At 43.1% G+C, this 24278-nt stretch overlaps 1 protein-coding gene across 4 annotated transcripts in view; it reads right to left on the reverse strand.

Annotated features, from left to right (window-relative positions):
* Positions 1-24278, reverse strand: part of stx3b (syntaxin 3b) — a 77333-nt gene that overhangs the window by 20166 nt on the left and 32889 nt on the right. For all 4 annotated transcript variants that reach the window (XM_051932675.1, XM_051932674.1, XM_028812288.2 and 1 more), the window contains exons 4-6: positions 20816-20890; positions 19784-19851; positions 19484-19592 (exon numbers count right to left, since the gene is read on the reverse strand). In XM_051932675.1, the coding sequence (XP_051788635.1) occupies positions 19484-19592; positions 19784-19851; positions 20816-20890 (252 nt within the window). The remainder of the gene's footprint in view (positions 1-19483; positions 19593-19783; positions 19852-20815; positions 20891-24278) is intronic.

Raw genomic sequence — 24278 nt, forward strand, 5'->3', positions numbered from 1 at the left:
AATCAGCCTAGTCGCTCTTCTCTGGACCTTTTCTAGTGCTGCTATGTCCTTTTTGTAGCCTGGAGACCAAAACTACACCCAGGACTCCAGATGAGGCCTCACCAGAGTGTTACAAAGGTTGAGCAGAACCTCCTTGGCCTTGTACTCCACACATCAAGGCGCTATATAACCTGTTAGCCTCCTTAATGACTTCTGAACACTGTCGGGAAGTCGATAGCTTAGAGTCCACTATGACTCCTAAATCTTTCTCATGATGTGGACTCTCGATTTTCCGACCACCCATTGTGTATTCAAACCTCACATTTTTACTTCCTATGTGTAATACTTTACATTTACTGACATTAAATTTCATCTGCCACAAATCTGCCCAAGCCTGTATGCTATTCAAGTCCTTCTGTGATGATTTAACGGATTCCAAATTATCTGCTAATCCTCCTATCTTGGTATCATCTGCAAACTTAACCAGCTTGTTACTTATATTCCTATCTAAATCATTTATATATGTTACCGGCAATGTGTAAAAACCGACATTCTATAGAATACCTAGGCAATGTATACAATGCCCGAAATAGGACGTCAAAGTATGAAATACATCGCATTTTATACATTTCCTAGGCATCCTATACAATACCTAAACAGCTAACCGGCAGAGTGTAGAATAAGCTTATTCTCGCCAGAACATTTCGTCAGTGGCGCCTGGATCTTTGTTCGTCTGTATGGAAGCATGTGTGCTTGCTGTGCCGCAGCAGAGACTGTTCCATATATTGTGGTGGGTGAAGTACCGCTACAGAACCTGACCCATATTGTGCTGTGTGAAGATGGGAGTAGAGAATGTAGTGTACGGGCAAGAATCACGACATGCGACAACGGTTCTACAAAGAACTATCCCAAATGTGAGCCAACGCTGCTAAAAATTGTGTTTTTCTAACAGAAGCCACTTACGAGAAGTTAGTGAATGATGTAACAAAGGCTAAAACGACTACTAAGAAGGAACCACGGGACTATCGGCTGCTGAAACGCTACGATGTGATGATGGTAGAGAACAAAAGCAAGTTGATTTATCCTGTTAAAGAAGGCATCAGTGCTATCCAGTTTTATGTCAGAGATTCTGAATTATTTGACGTACTTCACGACGCTCATTTGGCCATTGGCCATGGAGGACGAGACAGAATGTTGAAAGAGCTTGCACCCAAATACAAGAACATTACCCGTCATGACATTGAACTGTATACTCACCTTTGTGAGCCATGCCAGAAGAAACAAAAAGGTGTAAAAAAAAAAAAAGGATTTGTGAGGTGTATGTGTAAGACCAAGTGCCAAAACAACAAATGCCTTTGTGTAAAAAAGAAAATTAAGTGCAATTCAAAATGCCATTCTAGCCTTCCTTGCTGCAACAAATAGTAGGCTAAGTAATGACACTTCTGATTCTTTTGTTCTCCCAGTAAGCATATCCTGTAGTTCATTTTGTGTTTCTTCTTTCATTTTTAGACATTTTGTTATTAAAGATCTTTCCAATCTCGACATTTCACACTTGGCGTAAAATAGTACTTGTCGTTCTTTATAATGCCTAGGCATTTTATGCAATGCCTAGGAAAAGTATGCAACAATGCAGACATTTCATACCTTGCCTAAAAACGGCAGGCATTGTATACATTGCCTGGGTATTCTATACAATACCTGCTTTTCATACATTGCCGGTAACATATATATTAAAAATAGCAGCGGCCCTAGCATTGACCCCTGTGGAACACCACTCTTAACATCGGCCAGTTCTGATGAGGTTCCTCGCACCATCACCCTCTGCTTCCTGCCAACTCAGAAGAGCTGACACCTTAGCCAGGAATCCAACTGGAGGTCAGGCAACATTAAGCAGCATTGTTCTGCATCAGACTGTATTCTGCATACTCTACAGAGAAGATGGAAGACCTCATTTTTATTTACAGAGGGACTGGAAGACGAAACATAAATCGAGAACTAAGCCTAATTTGAAAACCAAAGAAACTTACCATATCTTTCATCAAAACACAAATCATAACTCCAACTGTTATTTTGAGGTTTTATTTAATATTTTTGTATGAAATCCACCACTTTTTGTGAGCTCTTGGACTCATTTTTTGTTTTTTTTTTAATTCCTGAAAATCTGATTTTTACTGTTAGTTTGTGGATTAGAAGCTTGTTTTCATTCTGTAAATTTACAAGGGGGCTCTGCCCCCTGCTCGCTTCGCTCGCCTACCCCCGGCGTTTTGAACCCATGCCCGCTGGGCAGCCGTAGTTTCAGACGCGCGTTGTAGGAGCTTGCGTTGTTTTGAACCCGTGCTTGCCCTGCTTCTGCGGTTTGAGACGCGCGTTGTAGGCGTATATCCTTCAGTCGAGCTCGTTCGGTTTGAACCTGTGCCTGCTTTGCCTCTGCAGTTTCAGACGGTGGGTCGCGTTCGGCGTTTTGTACGATCCCAAGCAGCACATTATTCCTAACTTCACTCCGCAGTAGTGTCACGCACAATATGGCGGCGACGCCTGCGCCTTCCGTATTATGTCGGGTTTTAACATGCTGTGTAGGCGCCTTTGCCTTTCGTACTGTTAGGCGCCTTCCGACGCGCGATGTAGGCGCCTGCACCTTCCGGGTCTGCCTCCGATGTGTAGTGTGGACGTTTAAGTGTCGTTATTTTCTGCTTTACTGCATGTATCTCGTGCCCACATTGTTTTTGATTATCTCTAACCTGCTCTCCATGTGTTTGGCCCCGTATTGTAACCTCCTTATGATGTTTTACTTTGTTTCCTACTCTGTCTTTTATTTCTGACCTCAATTTATCCTGCTTTTGTTTCAATGACACCTGGTCCGTGGTGATTATATTCTCCCTTTTTCGAGTAATAATTTCCATTTGTTTGCGATACTGTGATGTTTACTGTACTGTCAATAATGTATCACTGGAATGTGATCCACCTATACTGTATAGTTTAGATGTGCGAGGATGACGTACGTTTAATACGGAGCGTCTGCCCGTGTCACTCTGGGGCCCCCCACTGTTAATACGGAGCTTCTTCCGTACTATTATGTGGTGCATTGTGGACCACTGCGGACCCCGTAGTGTTTCCCGTTTCACTTTGTAGTTGGGTCAGTCGAGCTGTTTCTTTTTGGAGCCGTGCCTGCCTGGTTTGCGGCATGTCAGACGGTTCGTAGTCTCTCCCGTTTTGCTCTGGGGCAGGGGGGGGGGCTTTGTGTGGTACCTGCGCACTATGTCTCCTGCGTCCATATCCGGTTTATCATTCTCGGTTAGTAATATGGATGTGGGTGGGCCATTTTCACCAGCAGTTGGTTGTTTCACTATCATCGTCAGTTGTGCTCCCGTGTTATTAGAAGTGTGTACTTAAAGTTCGTAAATTTTGTCACCAATTTGGCGGGTTTTAAAAAGTCAATGAATAATTCACTTCTTATCTGAATTTGTCGGATTCCAAAACCCTTTTTGTCAATCACGTTTTTGTTCAAATCAAATCCTCGTCCTGAAAGTTTCTCTTTTTCCTGACTCGCGTTAGTATTTTTGACTTTGGTTTTTGTCTCGCAATTTGGCTTTGGTAATGATGTGCCTGACTTCCTAGTTTTCAACACTTTTTGGCTTTCAAATGTGTTTTTTCTTCCAGTTGTTTTTCAAAAAGCTTTCACTAGTTCTCTAGCAGAGCAGTATTGTCGTTGAAATAATGATTGTAAAGGTTCAAATTAATGTGGAATTTACCAAACACACAGAGCCTTTTGTTTTCAATCCAATCAAGGACAACTCAGAGATCCTAGGGACTGACCTTAACGCGGTCGTGTCAATCTCACGGTCTGTACTAGTTACCATTACAACCAGCACAACAAATGACAGTACCCACAAAGAAAATGAAGGATCAAGAAAGGCATGAAAATACACTGGAAACCAAAAGTGAAAAATATTTACTGAACAGAAATGAACTCTGCACAATTCATATCCCTAATAGTACAGAAGAAGGAACAAAAAAACATGTTGAATTATCACAAGGGGGAAGTATAAGAACATTAGAACAATCTGGACGGGAAGAGACCACTCAGCCCAACAAAGCTTGCCAGTCCTATCCACTTAGTGTTTTCCATAATAACATCAAGACGAGTTTTAAAACTCCCTAAAGTCCTACTGTCCACCACACTGCTTGGTCACTTATTCCACGTGTCTGTGAAATAAAGGTGACTATAACAGACTACCACTCTTATTATGCAGCATCAACTCAGTAATTTAACTGACCATCCTCTCACATTTTGTAGCAATACAGTCACAAGGTCAGAAGATCAATAGTCAGATGCGCTGCAGGCAACTCAAGCACAAGCAGACTGCCAATCCTCATACGGGCCTGGTGCATCAATATATTCATCTGTCCTTTTTACATGTGTTTTATTGATGTGTGTAATGTATGTGTATATGGATATACGTATACAGTAATCCCTTGCTATGTCGCGCTTTGACTTTCGCGGCTTCATTCTATCGCGGATTTTATATGTAAGCATAACTAAATATATAACGCGGATTTTTCGCTGCTTCGCGGGATTCTGCGGACAATGGGTCTTTTTATTTCTGGTACATGCTTCCTCAGTTGGTTTGCCCAGTTGATTTCATACGAGGGACGCTATTGGCGGATGGTTGAGAAGCTACCCAATCAGAGCATGCAGTTAAGTTCCTGTGTGCTGATTGGCTCAGCGACGGAGCACAGAATTCAATTCCGCTGCGTTAACCAGGAAGTCTCGTCTCGCTCGTTCAGCATCAATGTGCTCCTGCTACTGCTTCAGGGGCCGTGCCCAAGCGCTAACGGAAGATGCTAACAATTTCCGAAAAGGTAAACGTTTTGGATATGTTGAAGGAAGGGAACAGCTACACCGCTGTAGGATGCCATTATGGAATGAATGAGTCCACGATCCTTTTTTATTTAAAAAGGAGGAAAAGAATATAAGATCTATGGCCGCAGTGTCCTTTAACCAGGGCGTAAAACGAGTTGTAAGTGGATGTAATAAGGCGGTAGTCCAGACGGAATCTGCTTTAGGGATTTGGATTGAAGACTGCCAGAAGAAGAACAACGGCGGCGCTGCACAGTCGCCTGAAGAGGCTCCTTTAGAAGAGCTGTAACGCTCTCCTTTGTTGTGCAGTAAAATTAAACTCATCGTTATCAGACAAGTCGCCGTGTCATTGTTGGTGAGTAACATAATAAATTTTCTAGATATATAGTACTTATTACATGTACATAGTTTGGTATCACTGTACACACATTTTACTGTATACAATTTTTCTTGCATTGTACGTATTTATTGCTGGTGGCCTGACTGTCGTAATGGCTGTAACATATGTGATATCGGAGACGCTCGATATCTTTAAAATAATATTTAGGTTTTACTGTATATAAGCAGTGTGTTTACATACATAACTTCAATGAATCTTACCTAATATCTAAGAGAATACAAAGGGTTTATGCTGTATAATTGTGCGGGAAATGTTTATAAGAGTGTGGGAGAGTTTATAAGGGCTTAAAATATATAAAAATAACCTTATGAACATATGGTTTTTACTTCGTGGATTTTCACCTTTCACGGGGGGTTCTGGAACGCAACCCCCGTGATCGAGGAGGGATTACTGTACTGTATATATATGCCTGTATATGTATCAATATGCGGACAACGTAGATGATCCGCTGTGGCAATCCCTAACGGGAGCAGCCGAAAGAAGAAGAAGATGTATGTATGTGTATATGGATATATCTATACTAATAAAAGGCAAAGCCCTCACTGACTCACTGACTGACTGACTGACTGACTGACTGACTGACTGACTCACTCATCACTAATTCTCCAACTTCCCGTGTAGGTAGAAGGCTGAAATTTGGCAGGCTCATTCCTTACAGCTTACTTACAAAAGTTAGGCAGGTTTCATTTCGAAATTCTACGCGTAATGATCATAACTGGAACCTGTTTTTTGTCCATATACTCTAATGGAGGAGGCGGAGTCACGTATCGCGTCATCACGTATTACGCCTCCTACGTAATCACGTGAAGTGAAAACAAGGAAGAGATTTACAGCACGAGTCAAACGCGGGAACGAAGGTAAATGACATTAATTGTTGAGTGCCTTTTAATACTGTGTAATTGTTGAGTGTCTTTTAATACTTTGTAAGCAAACATATTAACAGATGTGCAATTAAACGTGTGCATTTACGGGGTGATTTCTCAGGCTTAAAGCTCGAAGTGATCACTCGAGTGAAGGCAGCTTCACAAAAAAAACCAGATCCTTAACAAATTGTTATTGATAGAGATATATGTGTATGTATGTAGATATGTATATATGTTTATATATGTAGATATGTAAATATGTATATGTATATATATATATGTGTCTGTATGTGTATATATGTGTGTGTATGTATGTGTATATATATGTATACATATGTGGATGTGTTTATGTATATGTATATATATATATATATATATATATATATATATGTAGATATGTGTATATGTAGATATGTGTATATGTAGATATGTGTATATAAGTATATATGTTTATGTAAATATATGTTTACATAACCTCTTTAACACACTACTTCTCCGCTGCAAAGCGCGGGTATTTTGCTAGTATATATATATATATATATATATATATATATATATATATATATATATATATATACACACACCATATATATGTCTGTAATTGTATGTATGCATGCATGTATATCTATGCTGTATATATACATGTGTGAAGTTACTCAAACCCCTTCATTCCTTCGTTTTCTGCACACTTTATTGTGTTATATATTTAATGTTGTCACTTCATGTCATTTTTCTAACCTGCTTAATCCAGACCATGACTGCCTGGGGGGCTGAAGCCAATACTAGTTAGCACTGAGCACAAGGCATGAAAAAACCCTGGACAGTCCACTGCTTGGCGAGCGCGCGCACACACACACACATACATACATACATACATACATACATACATACATACATACATACATACATACATACATACATACATACATACATACATAGGATTCAAAAGTTATTCAGACCCCTTCATTTTCTGCAAACTTTATTGTGTTGTAGGTTTAATTATAAACAAATACATTAACTATTTTTACCCATCAGTCTACATTCCGTAACCCATAATTACAAACTAAAAACGTGTTTTCAGAAACGTTTGCAAATTTATTATATATCAAAAGCCGATATCTCTCATTCATAGACGTATACTGGCCTTTAATTCAATACTTTGTAGAACTCCCTTTGGCAGAAATTGCAGCTTCCAGTCTTCTTGGGTAAGTCTCTACAAAGCTTTGTACACTTAGATTTTTGGGCAGTTGATCCCATTCTTCCTGACAGATCCCCTCCAGCTCTGTTAGACTGGCTGCTATTAGGCAGGTGATAAGTGGTGCCTCCAAATCAGGATGTCATACGTTGCTTCCATCTTGCCACCATAAATAAACGGCTGATGGCTAGAATGCTGCTAAGATGGTAAGCCTTCTGGTAGGTTCTCCCATCTCAACAGAAGGCTTCTGAATCTCTCTGAGTGACCACTGGGTTCTCGGTCTCCTCCCAGACCAAAGCCCGGTTACTCATTCAATTCTAAGAAGATTCCTGGTGGTTCCAAATGTCTTCCACTTCACAATTATTGAGTCAAATGTGCTGCTTGGAAAGATTCAGAAATGATTTTTTTCCTCCTTGCTCTCATATATGCCTCACTAAAATTTTATTGCTGAATTCTTTGGACATCATAGTTTGGTTTTTATCCTGTCACGCAGTGAGAATTGTGTGACCTTCTATACACAGGTACACGGCATGCCTTTCTAAATGATGTGCAATCAGTTCAATTTGCCACAGGGTGGACTCCAATCAAGTTCTAGAAACATCTCAAGGAGAATTAAAACAGACAGGAGGCACCGGAGCACAACTGAGGAGTACCACAACAAAGGGACTGAATTCATTTATAAACGACAGATTCCAGTTTTAGATTTTTAACAAATTTGCAAACCTTTCTGTAAACATGTTTTCATTTTGTCATTATGGGCACAGACTGATGAGGGAAAAAAAGGGGAAATGTATCCATTTAAAATGAAATCTACACACTATAGTGTGCAAAAAGTGAAGGGGTCTGAATACTTTCTGACTTCATTGCATAACCAGCAATTAACTAGTTTGTTGGAATGAAAAACAACATTCAATGGCCACGTGTTTTGAACTTGAGATATTCGTCAGAAATTGAGGACGTGGTGGACTGAAAAAAACTTAATTTAAATTGAAGACATTCACAAAAGGTTAAGAACACTGAGTAATAGACAAACGTAAGGAATCCACTGTATATGCAGATATATGTATGCACATACACACACATCAACATTATGACATTAAGACTTTTTTATTGTCAGTATAATTAAAAATAACTTTTTCTTTGCCACGCACACACACACGCACATTTATATGCGAGCGTCACGATGCTGCAGTGGTAGTGCTGCTGCCTCTCAGTAAGGAGACCAGCGTTCATGTCCCAGGTCCTCCTTGCATGTTCCTCTGACTGTCCAAACACATGCAGATTAGGTGAACTGACGACACTAAATTGTCCTCAGTGGGTGTTTGCTCAGTGATGGAGTGGCATCCTGTCAAGGGTCTGTTCCTGCCTTGCGCCCTACGCTAGCTGGGATAGGCTCCGCGGCCCAAGTCTGGATTAAGTGGGTAAGAAAATGACATGACCTGTACGCACACACACATTCAGTGTTATGCAACACATACGGTATATAAAGACACACCTATACAGTACACACATCAGATCTTTTAATATTCACACTGTTCGCTTACTCCGAGTTTTACTTTTCCACCGTACGGTCAGCACTACAGTGAAACGCTTATTTGTATGCGCCCTCATACTATCACAATGAGTTCTCGTCGTAACACTTTATCTTTAAAAACGTCATTTTCCTTCTCATTTTGTTTTACTCCTGTTTTTTTTCTCACTGCTATTTGTTATTCACGAACGTAGCTTGGCAACACGTTGCTTCAAGCCATGTAAACAAATATGAAGGTAAAATGAGACACGTTTGTCATGTTTTTCTTTTCAACTTCTAAGTATTTTTGTTTATTTTAACTTCCTTAAAAGACAATAGAGATTAAAAAAAAGCACTTAAAAAGAAAGTTTCTTCCTGCTACGCCTATGTTCTAATGGCCCAAAGGCATAGAAGTCTATAACTACTTTTTTTAATTTTGTTTCCTTTAAAAGTCTTGCACTTCCTCCTAAAATCAACCTGTAAATCACTTATCTACTCCCCATTTTGTTAAGGTGCCCACTGAACTGCTGAATGCGTTTATAAATAAGGGTACCGATTGGGCGACCTTTGGTTGAGGGGCACAAAAGAGTTCAAAACCAGTGGTTCATTTCAACATTCAAAGAACAATGCTTGGTATTAGGTTTGAATTTGGGGATGGCACGGTAACCTGTGGCATTGCTGTGTGGAGTTTGCATGTTCTCCCCGTGTCTGAGTGGGTTTCCTCCCTCAGTCCAAAGACATGCAGGTTAGGTGGACTGGAGATACTAAATTGGTCCTGGTGTACGGATGGGGTGTTTATTTTCCCTGTGATGGACCCCCCACAACCCTAAGACTAAGCAGGTTAGAAAATGACTGACTGATGTTACCGATTGAATAATTCATACAAGTGAGCAGCGCACTGTAGACAACTTGTCAAACAGGCCCCCTACAAGAACGTGGGGGCAGAGCCTCATTTAGAGAGGAGCACACTCCCATTGCTGATTTATACCATCTACTCAGAGTGCCCGAGTCCATGAGCCACCAGTGGGTGGGGCAGCAGGACAATGCAAGTCATCCTGGCATACTCTACCACTTAAACCATGAAGTAAACTGACCTTGCACATATTTGAGATGTACGACTAAACCAAAGGACATGAAAGTACAACCCCAAATCAGAAAAAGTTGGGACAGTGTGGAAAAATGTGAATAAAAAAAGAAAAAAGCAAGTTATAAATTCTCATCAAATTTTATTTCATTGCAGACAGTATGAACACAAAATAATTCATGTTTTTTTTTGTCAACATCATTTGATTTGTAAATAAATATCCATTCTTGCCATTCAGGCTTGCAACACATTTCAAAAAAAGTTGGGACAGTACAGCATTTACCACTTTGTACAGTTCCCCTGTCTTTTTAACAACACTTAAAAGACGTTTAGGCATTGAAGAAATCAAGTGACTAAGTGTTGCAGGTGTTAGTTTGTCCCATTCTTCCTGCAAACAACGTTTTAGGTGCGCAACAGTACGGGGTCTTCGTTGACGCATTTTTCGTTTCAAAATGCGCCAAACATTCTCTATAGGAGACAAATCAGGGCTGCAGGCAGGCCAGTCAAGCATCCGCACCCTCTTCTTACGCAGCCATGCCTTTGTTATGCGCGCAGTATGTGGTTTGGCATTGTCTTGCTGAAATAAGCATGGGCGTCCCTGGAAAAGACGTCGTCTTGAAGGCAGCATTTGTTCCTCCAAAACTGAGATATACTTCTCAGCATTGATGGTGCCATCGCAGAAGTGCAAGTTACCTTTGCCGAAGTCACTGACACAACCCCATACCATGACAGACCCTGGCTTTTGGACTTGTATCTGGTAACAGTCTGGATGGTCCTTTTCCTCTTTGGTCTGCAGCACACGGCGTCCATTTCTTCCAAAAAAGATGTGAAAAACCGATTCGTCTGACCACAATACACGTTTCCACTGCACAATGGACCATCCCAGATGCCTCCGAGCCCAGAGAAGTCGACGGCGCTTCTGGACACTATTTATGTAGGGCTTCCTTTTTGGCACAGTACAGTTTTAGCTGGCATTTCCTAATGTAACTACGTACTGTAGTGCTTGAGAGTGACATCCTGAAGTAGTCCTGAGCCCATGCAGTTATATCATTTATTGATGAATGACGGTTTTTAATGCAGTGCCGTCTGAGGGCTCGGAGATCACGGCCATTCAGTTTAGGCTTGCGCCCTTGGCCTTTGCGCACGGTAATTTCTCCAGATTCCCTGATTCTTTTCGCTATGTTATGCACTGTAGAGGGAGAAATGCCCAAATCTCTTCCTATCTGTCTTTGAGAAATGTTTTTCTTCATCATTTCAGAGATTTTTGCCCGCACTTGGTGGCAAACTGGTGATCCTCTGCCCATCTTTGCTCCTAAAGGAGTAGGCCTTTCCTCGATGCTGTTTTTGTACCGAATCATGATTGCAATCACCTGTTAACATCACCAGTTTCAAATCACATTATTATTTAGTTATTATACCTCATTACTACCCCTTAATTGCCCCCATCCCAACTTTTTTTGGAATGTGTTGCAAGCCTGAATGGCAAGAATGGATATTTATTTACAAATCAAATGATGTTGACAAAACAAAACATGAATTATTTTGTGTTCATACTGTCTGCAATGAAATACAATTTGAGGAGAATTTATAACTTGCTTTTTTCTTTTTTTATTCACATTTTCCACATTGTCCCAACTTTTTCTGATTTGGGGTTGTAAAAGAAAGAAACACAACTGGACAGCTTAAAAGATCCACAGAATTTGTGATGGAAATTGGAGGCAGCAGGCCAAACCTATGTGCTCTCTCATCTTGCTCAGGCCACTTGGAATCCTCCTTTGATTACATCACCATTAGGTGACTTTTAAGTAACATCAAACTGTCACCATTTCAGATTTCATCAAGAAGTTCCTCTGTTTGTTCTGCTCAGGACAGACACTTGAAAGCTCGCCTTGCATGTATCGTGCTGATAAGAACCACCGTTCGTTTTCCAAGTGTGGTGTCAGTCCTTTCCAAGGCACCTTCACGCCTGGCCAGATACAGAATTAGAACTGTGACTGGAAACCAGGCTATCTGAAGAAAAACTCACTTGCTCAAGCAGGGGGAACAGGCAGTGACCACAGTGGGGTTCTAACCCATTCTAGGGAGCTGTGAGGCAGCAGTGCCAAACCACAGCACCACCCTGCTGCCCAGTGCCAAGACAGGATTTCCTAATTTATAAATGAACCGTCATTAATACCATTAATTACAATTCACAAAATAAGGCAACCTTTCCGGTCTCAGTTGTGTTTCCCAGGAGTTCTCCAAAACCAGCACTGATACCGTGGACAGGATTTTTGAAGCCTAATCTCATATTCAGTCATGAATGGGCAACTCCTGGAATGCCTACATGTAGTTTTAGTACAACAACATGGGATATCCTGTACGTATGGGGTACGGCTGTCCATAGGGTGCAGTTTAGCAAATGGGAACACAGCCCTTTAACATTTATAATAATACTAGGGGGGCTCTGCCTCCTGCTCGCTTCGCTTGCCCACCCCGGGTTTGGTTTACCGAATATACAATTTAAAGAGATTGTTAGTTTCATGGGAATTGTTACATACGCATTATTTTCACTTTTACTTTAAAACTTTTGTAAAAACAGTATTTGGAATTAACTTTTCGTCAATATCGCATTGAATTTTGATTCCGTGTTTGGACTTACATCGTGACAATGCAACGTATAACTGCCTGTGAGTGAATATCGTTTCTTTCTCTCCAATAAATAAAACGACTTTTTCGAACGTTTGTCCATGCTCTTTCTTCTTCGCTTTGTCATTGATGTATCATCTAGAACGTATAAAATTATTGTCCTGATAAAATTTATAAGAGCTGAGAACGCAGGAAGTATGTCTGCCAAAAACTTTCACACGACTGAGAGGTTAGATGACCGTGGTCTTGTTTGAAAATGGCTGTAAGTTGGGCGTGACTTGAAAGAATCTCATGTTAAAAGTCTCCGTCTCACGGGACTTCATACCGCAACAACGTCTTAGGAATCTTTTAATTCTTGGTGGCAACACAAGTTAAACGATCTACAAGTCTCCGATATAAAGTTTAAATCCAAACAATATATTCAATCTCTTCACTGTTTTGTTATTTCACCAAGTAATAATTTCTGTTTGTTTGCGCTAATGCAATCTTTACCATCATTTTTTTGAGACTTTTGTATTTTAGTACTTCCATTATCTGGATTGGCAGACCGGGGTGGTGGTCCCCCTCTTTAAGAAGGGGGACCGGAGGGTGTGTTCCAACTACAGAGAGATCACACTCCTCAGCCTCCCTGGAAAAGTTCTGGAGAGGAGAGTCCGTCGGACAGTCGAACCTCGGATTCAGGAGGAACAGTGTGGTTTTCGTCCTGGTCGCGGAACAGTGGACCAGCTCTACACCCTTAGCAGGGTCCTGGAGGGTGCATGGGAGTTCGCCCAACCAGTCTACATGTGTTTTGTGGACTTGGAAAAGGCGTTCGACCGTGTCCCTCGGGGAATCCTGTGGGGGGTGCTCCGAGAGTATGAGGTACCGGACCCCCTGATAAGAGCTGTTCGGTCCCTGTACGATCGGTGTCAGAGCTTGGTCCGCATTGCCGGCAGTAAGTCGAACCCATTTCCAGTGAGAGTTGGACTCCGCCAGGGCTGCCCTTTGTCACCGATTCTGTTCATAACTTTTATGGACAGAATTTCTAGGCGCAGCCAGGGTGTTGAGGGGGGTCTGGCTTGGTCGGACTCAGGACTGGGTGACTGCTTTTTGCAGATGATGTTGTCCTGTTTGCTTCATCAGGCCGTGATCTTCAGCTCTCTCTGGATCGGTTCGCAGCCGAGTGTGAAGCGGCTGAGATTGGAATCAGCACCTCCAAATCCGAGACCATGGTCCTCAGCCGGAAAAGGGTGGAGTGCCCTCTCAGGGTTGGGAGCGAGATCCTGCCCCAAGTGGAGGAGTTCAAGTATCTCGGGGTCTTGTTCACGAGTGAGGGAAGAATGGAGCGCGAGATCGACAGGTGGATCGGTGCGATGTCCGCAGTGATGCGGGCTCTGCATCGGTCTGTCGTGGTGAAAAAGGAGCTGAGCCATAAGGCAAAACTCTCAATTTACCAGTCGATCTATGTTCCTACCCTCACCTATGGTCATGAGCTATGGGTAGTGACCGAAAGAACGAGATCGCGAATACAAGCGGCTGAAATGAGTTTTCTCCGCAGGGTGTCTGGGATCTCCCTTAAAGATAGGGTGAGAAGTTCAGTCATCCGGGAGGGGCTCAGTGTGGAGCCGCTGCTCCTCCGCATTGAGAAGAGTCAGATGAGGTGGCTCGGGCATCTGATCAGGATGCCTCCTGGACGCCTCCCTGGTGAGGTGTTCCGGGCACGTCCAACCGGGAGGATGCCCCGGGGAAGACCCAGGACACGCTGGAAGGACTATGTCTCCTGGCTGGCCTGGGAACGCCTTGGGATTCCCCCGGAAGAGCTAGAAGAAGTGACTGGGGAGAGGGAAGTCTGGGCATCTCTGCTCAAGCTGCTGCCCCCGCGACCCGACCTCAGATAAGCGGAAGAGGATGGATGGATGGATGGATGGATGAATACTTCCATTATCTCTAACCTGCTCTGCATATGTATTGCACCAACGTTTTCGAATCCTTTACGACGTTCTACTTTGTCATCTACTCTTTGTTCTTTATTTCCGGCCCCGGGCATGGACTTATTTCACGGAACGTATAAGTGTCTCTCCAAGAAAATCACGTCTCGTCTCCTTCCAAGATTTTTTTTTATAATAGAGAGATCTGTGCAGCACTTTTCATGCAATGAATGCACATTCCAGTACTTTAGAGAAAAATCATTTCTTGTTATTGATAGACAAGTGACAGAATCAATCAGGGTCATGCAGCTTTTTATATATGTACATTTATACATACAAACACACACACTCTATAATATACAGTGCATCCGGAAAGTATTCACAGCGCATCACTTTTTCCACATTTTGTTATGTTACAGCCTTATTCCAAAATGGATTAAATTCATTTTTTTCCTCAGAATTCTACACACAACACCCCATAATGACAACGTGAAAAAAGTTTACTTGAGATTTTTGCAAATTTATTAAAAATAACAAAAAATTGAGAAAGCACATGTACATAAGTATTCACAGCCTTTGCCATGAAGCTCAAAATTGAGCTCAGGTGCATCCTGTTTCCCCTGATCATCCTTGAGATGTTTCTGCAGCTTCATTGGAGTCCACCTGTGGTAAATTCAGTTAACTGGACATGATTTGGAAAGGCACACACCTGTCTATATAAGGTCCCACAGTTGACAGTTCATGTCAGAGCACAAACCAAGCATGAAGTCAAAGGAATTGTCTGTAGACCTCCGAGACAGGATTATCTTGAGGCACAAATCTGGGGAAGGTTACAGAAAAATTTCTGCTGCTTTGAAGGTCCCAATGAGCACAGTGGCCTCCATCATCCATAAGTGGAAGAAGTTCGAAACCACCAGGACTCTTCCTAGAGCTGGCCAGCCATCTAAACTGAGCGATCGGGGGAGAAGGGCCTTAGTCAGGGAGGTGACCAAGAACCCGATGGTCACTCTGTCAGAGCTCCAGAGGTCCTCTGTGGAGAGAGGAGAACCTTCCAGAAGGACAACCATCTCTTCAGCAATCCACCAATCAGGCCTGTATGGTACAGTGGCCAGACGGAAGCCAATCCTTAGTAAAAGGCACATGGCAGCCTGCCTGGAGTTTGCCAAAAGGCACCTGAAGGACTCTCAGACCATGAGAAAGAAAATTCTCTGGTCTGATGAGACAAAGATTGAACTCTTTGGTGTGAATGCCATGCATCACGTTTGGAGGAAACCAGGCACCGCTCATCACCAGGCCAATACCATCCCTACAGTGAAGCATGGTGGTGGCAGCATCATGCTGTGGGGATGTTTTTCAGTGGCAGGGACTGGGAGACTAGTCAGGATAAAGGGAAAGATGACTGCAGCAATGTACAGAGACATCCTGGATGAAAACCTGCTCCAGAGCACTCTTGTCCTCAGACTGGGGCGACTTTCAGCAGAACAACGACCCTAAGCACACAGCCAAGATATCAAAGGAGTGGCTTCAGGACAACTCTGTGAATGTCCTTGAGTGGCCCAGCCAGAGCCCAGACTTGAATCCGATTGAACATCTCTGGAGATCTTAAAATGGCTGTGCACCGACGCTTCCCATCCAACCTGATGGAGCTTGAGAGGTGCTGCAAAGAGGAATGGGCGAAACTGGCCAAGGATAGGTGTGCCAAGCTTGTGGCATCATATTCAAAAAGACTTGAGGCTGTAATTGCTGCCAAAGGTGCATCGACAAAGTATTGAGCAAAGGCTGTGAATACTTATGTACATGGGATTTCTCAGTTTTTTTATTTTAAATAAATTTGCAAAATCCTCAAGTAAACTTTTTTCACGTTGTCATTATGGGGTGTTGTGTGTAGAATTCTGAGGAAAAAAATGAATTTAATCCATTTTGGAATAAGGCTGTAACATAACAAAATGTGGAAAAAGTGATGTGCTGTGAAAACTTTCTGGATGCACTGTAGATATATACACACATATACATATATAGTCACACATCCAAATCAGAGGATCTCCTTACGGTCTCTATCAAGGTATGTAATAACCCGCCGAGACAATAGGGAGTGCTATCACTAACATTTTCATCTCCTTTCCCGTAAATTGCTGAGAAACTGGCCAATGAAGGCAACTGACCCTGTCCCTTCTGGTTTTCTATCCATAAAAGCCTTGGCTTCCTGGAAGGTGGCATCATTTTGGCAAGAGTGTGGATGGAGCTCCCAAGCAAGCTGACCCTGACTTGTGGCTAGAAGCCAAACATCTTTTGACAGCCCTTTTTTTTTGTAGCATGAACTCAAGAGAAAAAAGGTGCAGAAGAGCGTAACTTTTCATTAAAATATTAAATTGGCCAACCCAGTTGACTCTCCTAATTTTCTTCTGGTACCCTTGCATACCTTGCACCCAGCCACCACTCTAATATATTATATATTACAGTGATCCCTTGCTATATCGCGCTTCGCCTTTCGCAGCTTCACGCGATTGCGGATTTTATATGTAAGCATATTTAAATATATATCGCGGATTTTTTGCTGGTTCGCGGATTTCTGCGGACAATGGGTCTTTTAATTTCTGGTACATGCTTCCTCAGTTGGTTTGCCCAGTTGATTTCATACAAGGGATGCTATTGGCAGATGGCTGAGAAGCTAGATTGCTTACTCTTCTCTCTCTCTTGCTCTGACTTTCTCTGATCCTGACGTATGGGGATTGAGCAGGGGGGCTGTTCGCACACCTAGACGATACGGACGCTCGTCTAAAAATGCTGAAAGATTATCTTCACGTTGCTATCTTTTGTGCAGCTGCTTCCTGAAACGACATGCTGCACGGTGCTTCGCATACTTAAAACCTCGAAGGGCACGTATTGATTTTTGACTGAAAAACAAACTGTCTTTCTCTCTCTCTCTCTCTCTCTCTCTCCCTGCTCCTGACGGAGGGGGTGTGAGCTGCCGCCTTCAACAGCTTTGTGCCGCGGTGCTTCGCATACTTAAAAGCCAAACAGCCCTATTGATTTGTTTGCTAGAGATTGTTTTCTCTATCTATGTGACATTCTGTGCTCCTGACACGCACTCCTTTGAAGAGGAAGATATGTTTGCATTCTTTTAATTGTGAGACAGAACTGTCATCTCTGTCTTGTCATGGAGCACAGTTTAAACTTTTGAAAAAGAGACAAATGTTTGTTTGCAGTGTTTGAATAACGTTCCTGTCTCTCTACAACCTCCTGTGTTTCTGCGCAAATCTGTGACCCAAGCATGACAATATAAAAATAACCATATAAACATATGGTTTCTACTTCGCGGATTTTCTTATTTCGCGGGTGGCTCTGGAAAGCAACCCCCGTGATGGAGGACGGATTACTGTATGTATATATATATATATATACACACACACACATACATACACACTGTATATATATTGTATATATATAGGCGAGCGGCTGAGGGAGGTACCCAGCCGGGACGCCCGTAAGGACCAGAGGAGGGATTATGCCTCGCCCGAACTACGAGGAGGCTACTGCCCCGGTGGCTTTGGGGACCACGGGAAAGGAGCATGGAAGCTCAACCCTATAGGGGCCCGCGGTCACCGCCAGGGGGTGCCCAGATGTCTGAGGAGCCCTGGCCCTCAGCACCTCCGCCACACACGGAAGTGCTGGGGGGACGAAGACCAGGGACACCCGGAGTGCTTCCGGGTGCACAGCCGGCACTTCTGCCATACCAAGGAGTGCCGGCAGGAGCTCATTGGAAGGCACGTCCATATATATGTATATATACATACATACACACACATATACATATTCACCTGTGGAAAACACTTCCCAGGTTTCCTTCCAACATAGTATAGTACAAAGCCCTAGTAAAACAGCACACAGTGCTTTCCTTCTTTCTTCTCTTTGTCTCTCTTTCCACCTCCACTGCTCCTGGCAAGCTTCATCTCCCTTCCTCCTGACGGCTCCTTTTATAGAGTACCCAGAAGGATTCCAGGTGACCCGTAATCTCCGTCTGGGTGCAACGGCAGCCCTGCAGAGAAGGGCTCAGCCATTCCCCATGTGTTTCCTGTGGCCAGGGTTGAGCGTTCATGCTCCAAATCTGTGGCACCATAGCAAGCAAGGGGGACTGCCCTCTATTGTTCCAGGAGAGGTACTGCCTCCTGTAAGCTCCTTCCTCCAGTCCTTCCCTTAACAAGGTGTCCTGGCCGGATAAGAGCCCTGTTTGTCCATTACAATATATGTATACACACACACACACATACATACATATATATATATATATATATATATATATATATATATAAAAAACATATGGAATCTGTTTTCAGCTCATCTATTACATTGCTATTTGGATCAGCAACTTAATGTGACAAGAACAGGCTACAACGAATAGTCAGGTCTGCCAAAAAGATCACTGGCACCAGTCTTCCAATCTCACAGGAGCTGTACTACTCCAGAGTCATGGAGCAGGCAGAGAAAATCATCAACGACTCCTCACATCCAGATCACAACCTCTTTGAAGTGCTCCCATCTGCCAGATGTTACAGATTAAACAGCAGATATAGGCCATCCAGATCACAAATGGTTAATTTGGCTGTCCTTCCTCAGTCAGGGGTGTCTGGGGTCTCTCTCTTCCCATCCTGCAAAGCTCTTTTACATACAGTGAATGCTTCATTCAGTAATTATTTCAGTTGCATTTTCTATGCATATGTTTACATTCTTTGTCTTGTATTTATCTCAGTTATCAATTGTGTGTCTGTCTGTCATACTTGTAGAATCATCTCAAGTGTCAGATTCCTTGACTCTGATCATACTTGGCCAATAAAAGTTATTCTGAAATAACAAAAGCAGGAGCTCCACCAGTTACTATGTTTAGTCTCCAGAAAACAACTCTGGTAACAAAGAGAGATGTGCAAATGTGGTTCCACAAAATGACAGCATGTGTTTTTTTTTAACCCAATAACCCCACCGAATGTCGCATCATGTTTTCGACTTGACATTTGCCTATTCAAATGAAGCAGCCAAGGGAGGCACACCGGTGACTTGTACTCACTGATCTCCAGCTGCCTCTGTATCCGCCCTTTACTCCGTTCCCGGAAGTCAACTTGGGCCTCGTTGTACTTGGTCATCACTTCCACAAATTTTCTAGACAAGACAGAGTGCTGACAAGACAAAGGAGGACAACATTACTTGAGGGTCTATACCGGCATGCTGCATAGTCCTTGGCAATATTCCCTCTAGCACACCTTGGCACAGGAATTTTCCATAAATCTTTAGGGGTGCTTGCCAAATTGTTCCCTGGGCACCCCAAGTGACACAGCAAGGTCAATGACGTATTTGAAATAAGAGTTACCTGGGATTTCCGTATCCGCAAGTCAGCTGACGACCGTATTTCATCCTGCTCGATGTTGCGTTCAATACCTGAATTGCATTAGATGAGATAAACCTAATTAATCCCAGGGGGAAATTCACATGCATACAGCACCAGAAACATAAAAAACAAGGGTACAGACTCACAGGACAAATACAGCCGATCTATCTATCAATCAATCGATCGATAAGTAACTAAAAATAATTAAATAAATGTATATTGTGCAGATAATAATTCATTGCATGTATATAGCACTTTTCTCGCTACTCAAAGCACTTTAGTGAGCAGGGAGACACTTCAATCACCACTGATGCATGATGAGTGATGATGCTACGGCAGCCATTATTGTGCCAGTATGCTCACCACACATGAGCTATTAGATGGTGAACGGTAAGAGAGATAGCCAATTAGAGACAGGGGATGATTAGGGGGCCAGAAAGACTAGGCCATGGAGGGCAATTTTGCCTGGACACTGGGTTACACTCTACTCTTTATGAAGGATGCCTAAGGGACCTTATGACCACAGAAAGTCAGGACCTTAGTTTTACAGCATAATGCCCTCCATCACTATTTTGGGGGCACTGGGATCCATGCCCTCTGTTTCCCTCCCATACACTTCTTCCAGCAGCAACCCAAGCTTCTACTAGATGATCTCCTATTCAAGTACTAGCCGGGCCAAAACATTCTTAGTTTCAGGTGGATGGCCTGTTCTGAAGTGCATGTGGTATGGCTGCTGGTATTTCAAAATGAACTTAATGACTGATCTGGGAGAAAACACTAAATTGCCTGAAGGCAGTGGGCAGAAAAAGACCCTCTGAGGTGCTTCAAAGCACACCGTGGAGGAATAAGCCTGTTGCTAAAAGTGCTCCGAGAGAGAGCAACTCCTGGAGGGGATTTTCCACAATGCCATCCAATTTTGCCACCGTGCTCTATCCTACCTTGAGAGACGGCATGGCATTAACAAACAAACAAGTGTTAAATGAACTGCGCCCAGTCTGTGCCCCTTATACTTACTCTTGAGTTTGTTCCGTACGCTGTTTGCTAGCTTCTTAATGTCATTTGTTAATGTCTCCAGGTCATCTTTGGTTTCTGAAATAAAAGATCCAACAAAAGAGGATAAGCATGGCGAGTAGAGGTGCTTAAGCAGACAGTGCAACCCAAGAGCCAGAATTACCGGAGGCACCATATGGTCATGAATTGCAACTTAAAGTACCATTTGAGACACCAAACACCTTGGTAATGCCATCTGAAATTAGGGCTACAAGGCAATGCCACCCTGGAGGTGGACTAGAATTTGCTGCCACTGCTGGGGGTGTTTGAAGTGGCAGATTTACAAGCTCTTTGGTGATCTCTTCACACCTCCTTTGCCCTCTGGGGCAGTTTACATGTCAATCTGGCTGCTGCCAGCCCATGTGCCATCCCCCCCCCCCCCCCCCCCCCTTTCTCTCTCTCTCTGGAGCTAGCTGAGCAGATGGCAATGATAGTTCATACTGGTGCTTGGCCCCAAGTCGAGTGTTAATCTCCTGAACCTTTCACATTCTGAACCAATCAAAACCCTCCTGCCATCCCCCCCCCCACCCCCCCCACCCCCTTCACTGAGCCTTCCAGATTTTTTTTTGTTTGACTCCACAGCTTCAGCACACCAGCCTGCATTACACAGAGACTCACTGGCTGGACATACTTGTGCAACGTCATCTCACACAGCAAACAGATTATCTGATAATCTGTAGCTCTTGGGCCTGTTCGGACTGGGGAAATGCCACTTGATGGACAGATGCTTATACCAAGCAGCTCTTTAGAGCAGCGACACCTGTTTTCTTTCTTTCTGCCAGGCTAACATTCTCTCTATAGATTACGACCCCCCCTGGGTTTGTAAACTATCTCTGGAGCTAATGAGCTCGCTGTACACCTGCAGTCACTAACACAGAAGCAACCTGACAAGTGGCCAGAGTCCAGACACTCTGTACAAGAAAGGATGTACAGTTCACGCCAGGGAGCTACTGCACTTTTCAATGGCACTACACTGGATCTTTACTGGGCTGTGTGGCTCCTCTTCCAGCCACTGCTTGACCAAGCACCATTTCATTCTGGGACAGGTTCTTTGTGCTTTGAAAAACTTCCAAATTTGTAGAAAAAACTGAAAATCTTCAATGTTTGGTAGGCTACCTAGCATGGCATTGCCAAATTATGAAGACATGAACAGTGCCTGTGTTACTGTATGAGGGGGGGGGGGGGGGGGGGGGGGGGGACTCAAAAATAACGAGAATTTTTTTTTTTAAATTGTATATTCTTCAGAACATTTCCAAAATGTAATCACCCTCAAAATACTCTCCATGAGACACAATACACTTGTCACCACTGCTTTTTCCATTGTTCAAAACTGTTCTGAAATTCGTGCCTCTGTTGTTTGTTTCTTGACCTCCTCTACATTCTGAAAACGCTTTCCTCTAAGGTCCCTCTTCATTCTTGGAAATAAGAAAAAAATTGCAGGGTGCAAGATCCAGGGAGTGGTGGGGGGGGGGGACTGTTATCATCCCATGTTTTGTGAGAATCTGCCCCACACTCAATGCTGTGTGGGCCGGAGCGTTGTCGTGATGCAGAAGCCACTCGCCTGATCGCCGCAATTCTGGTCGTTTTCTCTGCACTGCGTCACACAATCGCTTGAGTACTTAAAGGTAAAAACCCTGGCCTGGCTGAAAGCTTCTTCTTTGAAAGCCTCTCCTTTGTGACAGCTTCTGCTGCTGTTTTTTCCCCAAAAGGAAACAGAACTTGATGCAAACGTGTTATTCTTTCAAGTCTGCCATCACAAAATGGACAAAGATGGTAACAGAGGCTCAAGAAACAAAAATTACACTGTAGACCTTCTGACCTTTGCCCAAGGATGCCGCTTGGCTAAATGATGCAGAGGGCAGTCTGGTAGTGTGGAAGATGAATGTTCTCTTCGTTCCCTTGTACTAATCCATGTCTGAGAAGTTAAGCAGAAGTAAGCTTTACGAAACCATACATTATGTAAAAGCATGCTTTGATGAGCAAACAGAAAAATATTTGTCCAAGGGACTCGAGGTCTAAGCGTTCCACACATGAGTCTGCCTTATCCCGTTTCCTCTATTTACATCTGAACGCCATAACAAAAGGGCCAAGAAGTAACGTCGCATAAGGGGCGTTGAACTTGTGGTGAAGATAGAAGAAGGAACTCTGGGGCCTGAGATAATACTTGGCTCAAAGATTGTGTAAGATAAAAGTGTCGACTGTTGCATTCCATAATGATATTAAATCACGCGTTCTAGGGGGATAAAACTTTGCCCCCACTGACAGACGGAGTTCAGAAGAGCCCTGACGCTGTCAAGTAATATTGATTGCCTGCTTTCTGAAACTCTGCTCATTGTGACGCTGAAGAATAAAGCTGCTATATGACCACACCTGCTGTCTTGTCTGAGTCTTCGGCCACAGTAGTAACGCCCCTCCAGCAAAAAAATTCTTGTTATTTTTGGGTTTCCCCCTCGTATGCAGCTAAGGTCCTTTCAAAATTACGACTCATTTGTATTTCACAAATCTCTCACCATTTATTCTTGGTTATTTACTGAATGGAACAGGTTACAGATATAAATAAATAAAAGATTCTTTCTGGAACCTCATTTGGGTAGGTCTTTTGGGAAACAGAAATGGTTCCTCTATTGGCATTGCCCTGAGGAAACGCCTTTAGGGATACCAACCCTAATAACTAATTGAGTTCTGATGTCATGTCAATGTGCATAGTAATCCTGAAACTTAATGAAGGCTCCACTAACTGATTCTGGAATTAGCATACAAGAAAAGTACTGTGACCACAATAATCCGAGTCCTCATCCTGCCACCTAAATGAGGCCTGTGTGTACACTAGCCTGTATACTGACCACACAACTAACAGAGGCCTAATGCCACGTTAATCAGCACAGTAATCCTGTCACCTAATAAATGCCTGCAGCTGCACAAATAAACACGGCACATTACTCGGCTTATAGTTGTGGAGTATAGCAGATTATCCGATCGCAGTCAATTTACATGACTGAAAAATCACTGCCCAGGTCACACTTACTAACTGAGCACCGATGTTCCAGAGCAGTCTTGATCACCTCTTTTTGTGAGGGCCAATATAGGATGCTGCCCGACTGAACTGGAACTGTATGAAGGGATAACTGGCACAGCAGGTTCAGTCTCAATCTCGATCCTTTGTTTCTGTTCTGTCGAGACATCAGACAGGCGAGCTTCTCTTCAGTTTATGGTGTCCAAAACACTCATATTTATTATTCCTCAATGCTGCATTCTATACATTGTACTTCTGGATGAGCAGGGCTGTGGAGTCCGTACAGAAAACCTTCAACTCCAACTTCTCAATTTTTAGTACTGCCGACTACAAATCTGACTCCTCAATTTATGGTACCACCGACCCCGACTCCTCAATTTATGGTACCACTGATCCTGACCCCTCAGTTTAGGG

The sequence above is a fragment of the Erpetoichthys calabaricus genome, chromosome 10 (assembly GCF_900747795.2).
Source record: "Erpetoichthys calabaricus chromosome 10, fErpCal1.3, whole genome shotgun sequence".
NCBI classification, from domain to species: domain Eukaryota; kingdom Metazoa; phylum Chordata; class Cladistia; order Polypteriformes; family Polypteridae; genus Erpetoichthys; species Erpetoichthys calabaricus.